This window comes from Xiphias gladius, chromosome 1 (assembly GCF_016859285.1).
Source record: "Xiphias gladius isolate SHS-SW01 ecotype Sanya breed wild chromosome 1, ASM1685928v1, whole genome shotgun sequence".
NCBI classification, from domain to species: Eukaryota; Metazoa; Chordata; class Actinopteri; order Istiophoriformes; family Xiphiidae; genus Xiphias; species Xiphias gladius.
This window is the reverse complement of record NC_053400.1, coordinates 33,383,258-33,396,366: the sequence shown is the minus strand read 5'-3', so window position 1 is coordinate 33,396,366 and position 13,109 is coordinate 33,383,258. Positions and strand designations below refer to the sequence as shown.

Sequence of the window (13,109 nt, the reverse complement as noted above, 5' to 3'; positions counted from 1 at the left end):
CCTGCAAAGATGACAAGATCTAAGCCGGATCAGAGGAGATGGAGTTTCTGTGAAAGTGTGACAGCTGGTGTGAGAGAGTATGTGAAGGAAGGAAAGAGAGGAGAGAGAACGGGGGAGGAGATGGTGCTGAATAGGACAAACAGATGAGGCAGGCTAAGACGGGAGGAATCTTCGCTCCGGAGGTCATGAGTGTGTCTAAAATGAACTTTTACACAAATCCACATCTCATCTGACAGTCTCAGTTTAATGTTACTGCACGATCCCGTTGAGTAAAAACTGTAGATGAAAATGATGGTTGGACCTTGATACTGGAGGCCACGGTGCGTTTCCCATTTCCAACGCAGCCATCTTTGTTTTCTTTAAACCACGCCTGTGATTTTCTCTCACATTGACCACGTAGTTTTTGTGCCTAAACCTAATCTTGACCATGGATCAGAAAACCGGCATGCCAATCGGTTTTTCGTCACATGGTCTTCATCGGCATATGGGGTTCGCTCGGTTGTCACGGAGACACACACTGTACGTCGACACGTGAGCTCAGCAGATTTTGCGAGTTCCTCCGTAGCGCGTGCCAGTGTTCAAACTGGTTTGAAGTTAGGCACCAGACCTTTCAACCGTGATCACGTGGTCTTCATCGGCGGAGCATATTCGCTCGTGGAGATCCGGATGAATTGCTTTTTCCCGAATGTCGATCTCATACTGCAACGGTTCGGCATTTGGATCTCCACTAGACATATTTTGTGTTTGACAGTGTAAATTAGTCCAGGGGCATCATCATTCACGAACCTCAACAATGCTCCTGAAAAAAGGAGCAAACATATCCAGCAAACATTTCCTGAAACAAACGATGATAAAATTGTTAAACTTGCTCAAATGTCCTGACATGACCTCCATCCCCTATATGTATATCCCCATGCATGCATTTTATTCTTCAACCCATCAGTGTTTTGTGTGTCATTCCAGGACAACTAAATGTCCTACATGAGCATGTTCCACCACAAGATGCAGCGGCGACAGTGCAGTGGCATTTTGAAGTGGTATTTGTCAAGGGGTAACAGTTTTACTGTCTTTTACTTGTCCTCAGAGCTGCTGTTGTCCCAACGGCAGTGACTGATGACATCGGTTACCAATGGTCTGTGACTATCGATCTCATTCTGCTGTGATTTGGCAGATTCCCGAGCGGACCGTGCTGACAGACGGAAGCTCTTCAGACACTACACTGTGGGCTCCTACGACAGCTTTGATGCCTCCAGGTAAGACCTCACACACACACACACACACACACTCACAGATTACACACACCGTGCACGGATCATCTTTATTGATCTGTGACCATAGAAACCAGCTGGCTGCAGCCAGACAGCAGTTGCTATGGAGTGATGGAGTGTGACCATGTTAGGGGTATACCATTCTCTCTCGCTCTGTCTCTCCATTCCTCTTTTTTCATACACCTTAACTATGCCCCCCCCCTGCCTTCTTTTCTGCAGAAAACAGAGCTACGACCCATTTTTTTTTTTTTTATTTCTCTGCATGTTGATCATCTACATCCTCCCTCCTCCAATCTGATATCGTGGACGTAGAATCAGGGGGGAGGAGAAAAAAAAAAAAATGTTCCTGCAAAGATGACAAGATCTAAGCCGGATCAGAGGAGATGGAGTTTCTGTGAAAGTGTGACAGCTGGTGTGAGAGAGTATGTGAAGGAAGGAAAGAGAGGAGAGAGAACGGGGGAGGAGATGGTGCTGAATAGGACAAACAGATGAGGCAGGCTAAGACGGGAGGAATCTTCGCTCCGGAGGTCATGAGTGTGTCTAAAATGAACTTTTACACAAATCCACATCTCATCTGACAGTCTCAGTTTAATGTTACTGCACGATCCCGTTGAGTAAAAACTGTAGATGAAAATGATGGTTGGACCTTGATACTGGAGGCCACGGTGCGTTTCCCATTTCCAACGCAGCCATCTTTGTTTTCTTTAAACCACGCCTGGGATTTTCTCTCACATTGACCACGCAGCTTTTGTGCCTAAACCTAATCTTGACCATGGATCAGAAAACCGGCATGCCAATCGGTTTTTCGTCACATGGTCTTCATCGGCATATGGGGCTCGCTCGGTTGTCACGGAGACACACACTGTACGTCGACACGTGAGCTCAGCAGATTTTGCGAGTTCCTCCGTAGCGCGTGCCAGTGTTCAAACTGGTTTGAAGTTAGGCACCAGACCTTTCAACCGTGATCACGTGGTCTTCATCGGCGGAGCATATTCGCTCGTGGAGATCCGGATGAATTGCTTTTTCCCGAATGTCGATCTCATACTGCAACGGTTCGGCATTTGGATCTCCACTAGACATATTTTGTGTTTGACAGTGTAAATTAGTCCAGGGGCATCATCATTCACGAACCTGAACAATGCTCCTGAAAAAAGGAGCAAACATATCCAGCAAACATTTCCTGAAACAAAAGATGATTTTTTATAGTTCTCCCTAAAAATTGTTAAACTTGTCCTGACATGACCTCTGTCTCCTATATGTATATCCCCATGCATGCATTTTATTCTTCAACCCATCAGTGTTTTGTGTGTTATTCCAGGACAACTAAATGTCCTACATGAGCATGTTCCACCACAAGATGCAGCGGCGACAGTGCAGTGGCATTTTGAAGTGGTATTTGTCAAGGGGTAACAGTTTTACTGTCTTTTACTTGTCCTCAGAGCTGCTGTTGTCCCAACGGCAGTGACTGATGACATCGGTTACCAATGGTCTGTGACTATCGATCTCATTCTGCTGTGATTTGGCAGATTCCCGAGCGGACCGTGCTGACAGACGGAAGCTCTTCAGACACTACACTGTGGGCTCCTACGACAGCTTTGATGCCTCCAGGTAAGACCTCACACACACACACACACGCTTGTCTTCGTGTCACGCAAATCCACTGTATTGTATATATATACACATGCATCATACCGACGAGTCGAGAAAACAAACTTTGAACCTTCTGAGTGATTGAAAATTTTCCTATTTCGGGAGGCTGACTGTCGTCTAAATATTTACAGTCTCTAGGGTACAATGAAATCTACATATAGTACAAATAGAAAATCTACGTATTAATCTAATATTTATCTTTTTATCGAGCTGTTCAGTTTATCGTCTTCAATCGCATTTTGATAGAAACTTTTCCTCTGTTCTTCCGAAAAAAAGTCAAAGCCGAAACAGGAAAAGAGGATTTAAGATACACCCCTGTCCTTTCATCTAAATGCAAAGTCCTGTCTAACGTTACCTGACGCTGAATCCCAAGATTTATTCTGCTCTACTCTTCTCTTCTATTCTCTGCTGTCACATCCACTTCAATACAAGCTTCATTAGAAATGAAGACAGATGTGTCCTCCTCTGTTTGTGTGCGTGAGCGCGCTTGAGGTATATCCTCCATCGTGAACAAATCCTATTTAGCAGAGGTGAGCTGAATGTCCTTGCTGGAGCGGGAATATGAACGAGCTCGGGGCTGTGTTTGATCACACCGGGACAACTGTCCCGCATCATCAGTCGTGCAGCGGTTTGCTTTGCAGATCGTTTGCCATGATTTTAACCCCTTCGTGGAAACGGCCGACGCTGCACGTCGAGGCTGGAGTGATGTGTCTCCTGATGTTGTAGCTGCAAAACAACAGAGGTTTGCAGAGATTGAAATGTTTGCAACCTTTTGAAATTTGCATTAATAAGAGATGAGTAGTCTGTCACTTGTGTGTGGACATTGAGCTGCTGTACAAACACCACTTACAGGCTCACTAGACATGTTTGTTCACTGTTAAACGTTCATTTATGCCACAATTCCCATTCAGCTATAAATTTAGAACAGTTGATGATAATATTAGGTTAAATTAACTAATGTTTCTCATCAATATTGATTAATCCGCAGCATTTGGATATTACCAGATAAACAGTTACTCTATTGCAGCATCCAAAAGGTGAGACAACATTAAATAAAGTGAAAAAAGTACCTTTTATTCACTTCTTCACTTTCTACAGTCGTGGAAATTAATTTTACTAAAGTAACTGAAAGTTACCGGACTTGAGTAAAATTTTTAAATTTTTCGTGTACTTACTTGAGTATTTTCATTTTTTTTTTTTTGCTACTTCACACTTCTACCCCACTACGTCCGTGTAGCAAGATATAAAATGTGGAAATGTGTGTGGCGATTAGTTTAGGAAGGACAAGGGGACATTTCCCTCATTACTCTGCTGGATTTCCTCTGGCAGGACTCAGCGAACATGCTGGAGGGTGTTTTTCCAGCAAGTGTCCGATATGAGTCAAGGTGAACCATCTCTCACCCAGAGCAGTAATGAAGGTTGTTTGGCCGAATGTGAATTGTGGCACAGACTAAAGAGCAATGTGACCAATGTGTTAAAGATCCAGTGGAAATCTCAGCTGGAAGTTAAACTTGAATCTGGATATAGCCCGAGCCGCGACCATTTCAATTTTGTGCTCCTTAAGGGAACAACCTTTATCGTAACTAGGTATTGAACTATTGCTATTTCTCTGGAAAGCTGACTTTTTTGACATTCAAATCCGGTCCTTCCTTTACTCTATAAAGATTCATAATTGGGTCTTTTTTCAACAAGCGAAAGGGGGCCGCTAAATTTTGCACGAGCCAGGAACTTTCCTGGTCTCTGTGTTTATTTGCCGGGAAGAAGGTGCCAAGGAGCAGTTTGATCTCCACCCACAAATCCATGGGAGAGATGAACTGAACCGTAGGGATGCGGAAGTCCGGATATATTTACAGTAGATGCCATGAAACTGTAAAACAGTCCTTCCACAGAGCCGACTCTTCACATACAGGATATGGAAAAAGAGCCAGTTGGATTGGATGATGAGGTCTAGTGACCAATGACACTATCTGAGAAATGCCCACAGATACATGAAATAAAATATTTTTTTATGTGTATTTCACAGATGTAGGGAGCAGGACCGCGGCCATTATTTTAGAAATATTGAACCTTCTCCACAATGTGAGGAAATTCCATTGAGTAATACTGATTCAATCATTATATTAATAAATGTACAGTATTTATTTACTGCTGACTTAAAGGTAGAAAAATTTGAACACATTAAGTGTTCAAATCCTCGGATCAGCCGTATTTGTTGACTTTTTTGTTTTTTTTAAATTGTATTTATGTACGGATCTACAAAACACACTGATTCCGAGAGACAACATGTTAAAACGAGAACGCTTATTTCCAACATGGTCCCAAGATGTTTAGAGACAATCGGATGAAAATGTCTTGTCATAAAAAGAAAAAGGGTCTTATTAGAAGAGGAAAGTTTTCATGTCCATACATGTCCTAGTCTGATGATTGCGCAAGACTAAAACCTTGACTCGACAGGTCAAGGTTCTGCACAGAGGTAGTGTGCGGGAGCTCTCTCGTTTTCCATTACGCTTCGAATCTGACTTGTGGACGGACAATCCCTCCCTGCTGGCTGAGGCTGCAGCAGGGTGAGATGGAGAGGGAAGTTGGCCAGTTGTGGATTTTCGTACATGATGCATCAGCTCTCTGCTGCCTAGGATGAAATGCGGGTGACGCCGGGGAGTCGTCGTGGAGTCACGTGGCACACATGAACGCGTGCAGAAGAATGAGCTTGCGACTGGGAGTGCCCTGCCGCCGAAAGGTCAGAAGTCCTTGTCCACGGTGACGGATACTTTAGCTCGCGTCCTTTTCTCCACCGGCCACCACTCATGCAGTATAAGAGTTTGATGACTGCCTCTAACGACGGCGTCCCTGAGCGAGACCTGCGAACTCCGATAAAAAGTTACAGGCGGACGGCAGGAGGTGAATGTCTGGCAAGCAAACCCATCGCACCGCATACAGAAGCTCCCCCTCTCGACTACAAACGCACTGCGGACTCCCACGGTGGAGCCCAGACTAAGGCAGTGCGCTCCCTGGGGTGAGCTTGCGCTTCGTCCCGTACAGCCTGTCCAGCGACATGTCCCACGTCCCGCGTGCTCTGCTTTGTTTTGATAGAGCCCCCCTCTCATCAGTTGTTGAGCAAGATGACGCCTTCGATAAGCTGTCGGGCGCTGACCTATTGAAGCTGCCACCATGTCAGATTTCGGTGATCAAGGTGTGATTACCAGTGGCCACCCACTATGGGCCAGAGGGTGGGTGTGTGTGTGTGTGTGTGTGCGTGTGTGTGCAAGGGAATGCTGGGAGATAACCTTCAGTGTGTCAGCAGTGCGGGCCTCCGTCCTCTCTAGACAGATTGTGTTGCTAAGGGAACCGTTGCTAGGATGGCAGTTGCGCCTCTCTCTCCGTCTTTATTCTCCCCTCTCTCTGTCGTTTTCTCTCTCTCATCCCACGTGTCTATTCAGTGTAATCCTCGCACCTAATACAAACCGAATGATGGACCCTTACACCCCTTTAAACACCTCAGGCCGGAGGAGCGAACCTGGCCTTTAAGTTGCGCCTCTCCCCGAGCGGTTTCACGCTCAGCTCTGCTTCACAACCCAGATGACGCCAGTCAGCGTAACCACACCAGGCCTGGAAGTGAGAGATGGAACGTACCATTTCATGCTTGCGTATTCCAGGAGACGAAAAAAACCAGCGGGGGAAAAGAAAACGGGGGCCGTGGTTAACGGATTCGGAGCCGCGAGAAGAGGTCGGATCAGACAGGTCCCCGCTGAGTCAAAGAGGGGCCTTTCGTTTCAGAGTAATCCTGCCCTCGCGGTAGAGAAGCTACATGACCGCATGGAGTATCCCTCAAAAACACGAGTGCAGCTACGACAGCGTAGGTTAGCGTAGTCGACCACAGCTGCCGTCACTCTTACTGGTAGTTAAAAGGAGGAAGTGAGAGGCGTAATTTCTCGTGTGTTCCTTGTGTAACGTGTGCATTTCAAGCTGCAGGTGCAGGCTGTCTGCACGTCTGTCACCATTTCTGTCAACAACGATGGCGAGAGAAACGTAGAGGACCTCGGCAGATCAACCACCTTTTCCGTGCAGCGGAATCACTCCATGAAGTAACTGATCTAAGTTAGGAGCCATCTCTAGACACTTGGTCTGAAAATGGGTGGAGCGATCAAACGGGCACCACAAAGGGGACCGCTGCCCCAGGTCTGCAGGCACCCAAGATGCCCCCGAAGGCCCCCGAGGGCCCCAAGATGTTTGCCCCTGGGGCCTCAAGCATATCTTGCCATGCAAAAAGGCAATCTATCTATCTATCTCCACTCAGACTGTCCTGTTTTAAATCTGCCATATTAAAGAAGATACAATGATGAGAGTTTTCCTGCAGCAAACATGTACATGTGCATATGATCTTCCTTTTATTTGAAGCTTCTTTCACCTTCGGTGGTATCCGAAAACATTACTCTAACACCCCCCTGCGTCATTCTCCCCTAGTGTTGCCAGTATGAAGCTGTTCTCCTTCTTCAGGGGACAGTTCTTAGAATGAAAGCTGTAGTTCGAGGGGAAACTTCAACCAACTTTTCCACCAAAACAAGAGATTGGTTTTGATTGGGAAACAGTGAGGACAACAGGAATGTCAGGGAATCGAACCGGAGGATGTCAGCGACAACCCTCAAAAGTCGTAGGGATTATCAAACGATCAATCGATCAATCAATCGATCAATCAGTCATCAGTTAGGCGGACGTGGGGACATGTGACACCCTGCCGTCACCCTTTTCCATGGCTGCTCACCCACCTACTCCCCTCGTTCTCTCTCAATAAAACAGCACACACATAGTCATACACACACCCTCCCCACCAGTCTGTTGGTGTGTGGCTGTGGTTGCACATTGCGGAGCGCAGCACACCTAGACACCCATCCACCCCGAGACTCTGCCGCTCCTTCCCTCTCGCTCTCGCCGCCTCCACCCTTCCGACCCTCCGCGCCTCATCATGAGCCGTTAGCCGCCAGCCCCGCCTGCCCGATGTCGCTTCCCATCGACGGCGCAGCACTCCCTCACCGCCGGCCGGAGCCTCCGCGGCAGCAGCAGCAGCAGCAGGAGCGGCGGCGGCGGCGGCGGGGGTAACCGCGCTGCCCACCCCGCGTCCCCGCGCAGGAGAGGCGGCCGACAGGCTGTGGCGGCGGCAAGGTAGTAGCAGGGAGGGGAGGGAGGCGAGTCTCCTGCGTCGTCGTCTCCCCTTGCTTTCTTCTGTTTCTCTTTCTTTTTTTTCGTCGTCTCTTTTCTGGAGATGCCGTCGCCGGGCTGCCGGGGCCGCTGTCATACCGTTTGATAGAGATAGAAGCCGGCGAGAGGAGGAGGAGGAGGAGGAGGAGGAGGCGGCGGCGGCGGTGGTGGTGGGGTGGGGTCGGGGTTGCCCTGCCCTGCCCTGGCCGGACTAGCTGTCCTCCAGCAGCATGAACCTCCACTCGGGCAGGGCGTCCGTGGCCATGCTGCGGATGATGGGCTGTGCTAACGGGCGCTCTGCTCGGCATCTCCTCCACAGTGACTGCGTGGTGGACGAGAAGACGGTGGTGCTCCAGAAAAAGGAGAACGAGGGATTCGGCTTCGTCCTGCGAGGGGCGAAAGGTAGGAACGTCCATTGACTTTCTCTGCTTTCACTTTACTGTCTGTGCGTTTTTGCCATCCTCCCAAAAAATGTCCTCCATGCATGGAAACACGAGCTGGGCATACACCACCCTGACGGACGCGGTCACACCGAATTCACGTGCGAAATATGACGGTGTGCGTCTGTACGTGCACTTTGACTCATGTAAGTCTCATCAGTGTGTGAAAGAATATGTGGAGAGATGCTGTACCCCCCCAACAAAAGCCTACAGAAACATGCAAATAAGTTCTGCTATCCTCCTTTAGACCCCCCCTAAAGCCCCATTCACATAAGTCAATACACTCACACACACACACACACCGCAGCGGTGTCAGAGAAGATGTGATGGCATGTGTTGTTGTCAGGGATGCAGCTGATGTGCCACCCGCCCAAACTTGCCCCCCTTTTCTTTATGTATGTGCGTGTAATACGTTTTCCCACCTTTTCAGGGCATAAAACATCTGTAATGTGACATCACTAGTTAATGGAGCAAAAAGAGGCAGGAAGAAAATCCTCGTTCCCAAAACAAATCTGCCTTCGCTTTCTGTTTGACGTGTAACTGCCTTGCGGCGCCCACCATCGCCTACCTCTTCCCACCACATCATGAGTTGTTGTGATACGAGTGGCCTATCCGGGCTGTTTGATATTTCACCAGGCCACGAGATTGGCTCCAAAAATAGCCAGTTTGAGCTGCTGCATCGGTTTCTATGACGATTCTCGCCATGTCATAATCCACGTTGCATTCCACAACCGTGTGGTGCTGCTGGATTGGTCTACGCCATGGTTACTGTGGAGAGGTAAATTTAGTATATTCGTCTTCCCGTTTTTTTGTTTTTTTTTGTAAAGACGTATACAGAGAGAGAGAGAGAACGAGGGGGAGGCAGAGACAGAGAGAGGGAACGACATGGAGGGAAAGGAAAGAGGGATTTGGCTTGGAAAACAAGAGGAATGTTCTAGTCATTCTGACACACACTGCTATCACTCCGGGGAACTGACCCAGCCGAGCTTATCCAGCACGGGGGTGAACGCACACATACACACAAATGTGCACTGATGCTCGAGCTGTCACATAAGCTTACATCCTCTTTTGCTCTCTGCGTTTCTGCCCGTTTTCATACACTGCCTGTCTCTCTCTCCCTCTATCTGTCTCTGTGCCTCTCTCTCCCTCTCTCACACACACACACACACACACACGGACACCCAAAAGACAAAGTCATCACAATCCTGTAAATACCCTCATGAAAGCCTCCTATGCACTCGCAGGGCCGTGTCTTCCAGTAGGAGGGTGAGTTATAGGAAGTGTCACTTGTCACCACTGGTTTCTCCCAGCCGGAGTTAATTTTTTAACCTCCCCGAGAGCAAGAGGAGGAAGGGGTGGGCTGCAACCACGTGTGGGGAGAACGGAGCGATAGTACAGTACAGGCCAGACGGTGCAGGGATGTTGGAAAGTTGTGAAGTTAAAGGGAACAACTGCACCAAAAAAAAAATAATTTTTGTTTTGAATGCACATACATTCGTCTTATTCATGAGTGGAGGTTTGAAGTGCTCTTAAAATCCGTAGCAGTGTTTTCTATTGTGCATCCCAGCGCGAATAACATATTTGTCACTTAAATGTGCACTGAGACGAAAAAAAGCCCACAAAGTACGGCAGACGGCAGTTTCCCAGACTCACACGACAGTCTTGCTTTGAATACATGATATTCATTTTATTGTTTAAAGGAAACGCACTTTGTGAAACATGCTTATGCTCATGTTATCTCCAAACCCAGAATCAGATAAGACCGATTTCTGTTTTATCCCGTTGAGTGTCGAAACTAGCTAAGGCTAAAAAAAAAAAGCAAAAGAAAGTTTTATAAAAAGCCTTCAGTTGTCTCCTGTTCTCTAGCAAACTGGTCACCGACGCTTCCGAAAGTAATTCTGACTTGGGAGCGTTGACAGATTAATTTTTAAAAGACTGTTATCCCCTTCGCTAATCTAGTCACACCATGGATGTAATAAGAGGGAGTCGACCCATATTAATAGGCTAAATCAGCTATTGTGTTTCATGTTTGCAGCAGCTCATTAACAAGTGGAAGCGAGATACAAACAGCATCTAGTTCCTTTTTAATTAGCTGAGCCGAATGTATCACAGTTAATATTGGGTTTTATTTGGATGATACTTCTGGCGGCGGCAGATTAGCAGCCCTTTTGCAACGCTTGTGTAGTTTAGAGTGAGGGCATGAACCTAGGCTAGGCTAACCACGTCCCAGCGCTGGCCCAGTCCCCGACGGTCAGCCTTTCTCACGGCGGACACTTGGATGGTGTGAACGGAATGGAACCAGCCTTTGAAGCGGAGTTGGCCCGGCATCGTTTCCTCGTGGAGTCTTACACTTTCTTCTCTGTCAACATTTCACGGTTTGTGTGTGTATCACCGTGGTTCGTTTTGCTTTCTCCTAAACCATTCCGCCCCTGTCCCTTTCCTTGCTGTGCAGCGGATACGCCCATTGAGGAGTTCACGCCCACACCTGCCTTCCCGGCCCTGCAGTACCTGGAGTCAGTGGATGAGGGAGGAGTGGCGTGGCAGGCGGGACTCAGGACGGGGGACTTCCTCATCGAGGTAAGAGCTGCTCCGCTTTTAAGAACACTTTCCTTTTCCCCGCATAGGCAAGGAGGTTGTAGAAGCTGGCTCAGCGTGGTCTTGCGAACGAGGAAGAGCTGACTGTTTTGCTTTTGGAGTAAAATGAAAACTTGTTTTTTCGCTTGTCAACACTGGTAAAAATGCGTTTCTGGTCAGTTTTTTGTTGGATTTTACCTTTGCAGTCATGGTTGCTTGTAACTTCAGTAATGTAGGATGCTTAGTTTATTTGTAGCACTGATTTTAAGCCATCCTCGATACTGGTGTTACATAAAACGTAAGGTAGTTGTGACTTGCTACCTTGGCCTGAATCCGAATGAGTATCGTACGCGCTGAATTCAGGGAATCATCCCGAAGCTTTTTCTGCTCACGTTCACGTGGGTTTTGAAGAAACGTGTCAGAGCGAGATTTGGTCATAACACTCCAGGGCATTGGAACAAGACCCCCCCCCCCTTGTGTTTGAAACTGTTTTAGCACCCGCTTTACTGTGAAATCAGCAATTACAGCAACAGCTGATTGCTGCCACTGTTGATTGGGACAGTGACTCGTGGATGGAAGAAAACATTTTGAAGTCTGCAGCGTGTAGACGCTGTAATGTGATGAATAGTGTCCAGAGGGGGTCTCGAGGTCTGTCATCCCTGGCTATTGCTATTTGGGCTGTTTTTTTAAATTTTTTAAATTTTTTTTTTATACGCAGTACGTGAGGTTAGTGCAAGGTTGCCCACGTTACAGTCTTTGGCACCAAGCACCAATTTTTCGGCACTCATTGTGTATTGCGGGAGCCAGTGACACCTCCAGTGAATAGACAGGCTTGCACGTTCTGGGTCTTCTTATTTGTTAAAATTTGCTCGGAAATAATACACAAATATTTTATAAAACTGTTGGGGTGCTGTTTAAACTCTTGCCTTAGCTCCAGTGCAAGTCCTTGCCTGTGCAGTGCGTTGTAATGTACCTACACTCAAGGTTATGGCAGGTGCGAGGGAATCTTCTGTCTAATATTATAGTGAATACAGTGTATTTGACTGGTTAATTTGGTCAGTAGAATGGTGGAGGATGGCAACAGGAGTTTTAGTGAAGAACCTGTGTTTCTCTTGCCGCCAATGACAGGCTGCCGTGTCTGTTAGAAAGCGATGTCGTCGTCGTCATTTGTGTATGTGAGGCGCAAAAAAGTGTTTTGGTCTAGTACCAATGACGAATTCCTTTTTGTGTTTGAGTTAAAGAGATGCAGTATTGTTTCATTAAAAAATAAAGTGGTTTTCGCTTTTCATCTGTTGATTCGTTCGTTGAGCGTATTAGCCTTCATGGCAGCACCAGGATCTGTCCACGTACGACCCAATAAACAGCCTGGTACATGCAGAACAGGAGCAGTATCAGTTACGTCTCCACATGAGGCTATTGATAATTATCACGCCGGAGATTCACGCAGCTTCCACTTGGATTTAAAACACCTTGCATAAAAGTTTTGATTTTTCCAGAGAGGGTGGTTTGTCTACGTGATTTTGGTGGGGAGTCATATTCTGCCTGTCCACCACTATTAACCAACCCAGTCGGATTCTGCAGAGGCCACACTTGTTGCCTCAGAGTAGCTTGTTAATCAATCTCTCAAATGCCACGGCTACTTTCCATGGTCGCTCCCATGTGCACACGTCCGTCTGTAAACATACGGTTACATTCTGTATAGTTCTTCTGACGCTCACCGATACATATAGAGAGAGGGGAAGATACAATAAATGGAGTTACACCTCTGTTAGACCTCCTGGCCATAAACTGTCGCTGCAGAAGCTGTTGACAAATGGGGACATACCCCTTGCACATACACATTCCCACGCAAGAGCTTGTTAGAGCTGAAAGTTTACGCCTGAGCAACGTCACTTAAAAAAAAGTGACAGCAAAAAAGAAATCCACTCAGTGAAATAGCAATGGAGATTATCGTAGTTCATAGCTGTTGCTTTTGAAGCTTTGG

At 47.2% G+C, this 13,109-nt stretch overlaps 1 protein-coding gene across 1 annotated transcript in view; it reads left to right on the top strand.

The window, feature by feature from the left end:
- The window catches only part of LOC120795646 (SH3 and multiple ankyrin repeat domains protein 2-like), a 134,404-nt gene that overhangs the window by 74,728 nt on the left and 46,567 nt on the right, over positions 1-13,109 (top strand). Inside the window, exons 15-17 of the mRNA XM_040137727.1 lie at positions 1,172-1,253; positions 8,431-8,513; positions 11,004-11,128. Of these exons, the coding sequence (XP_039993661.1) occupies positions 1,172-1,253; positions 8,431-8,513; positions 11,004-11,128 (290 nt within the window). The remainder of the gene's footprint in view (positions 1-1,171; positions 1,254-8,430; positions 8,514-11,003; positions 11,129-13,109) is intronic.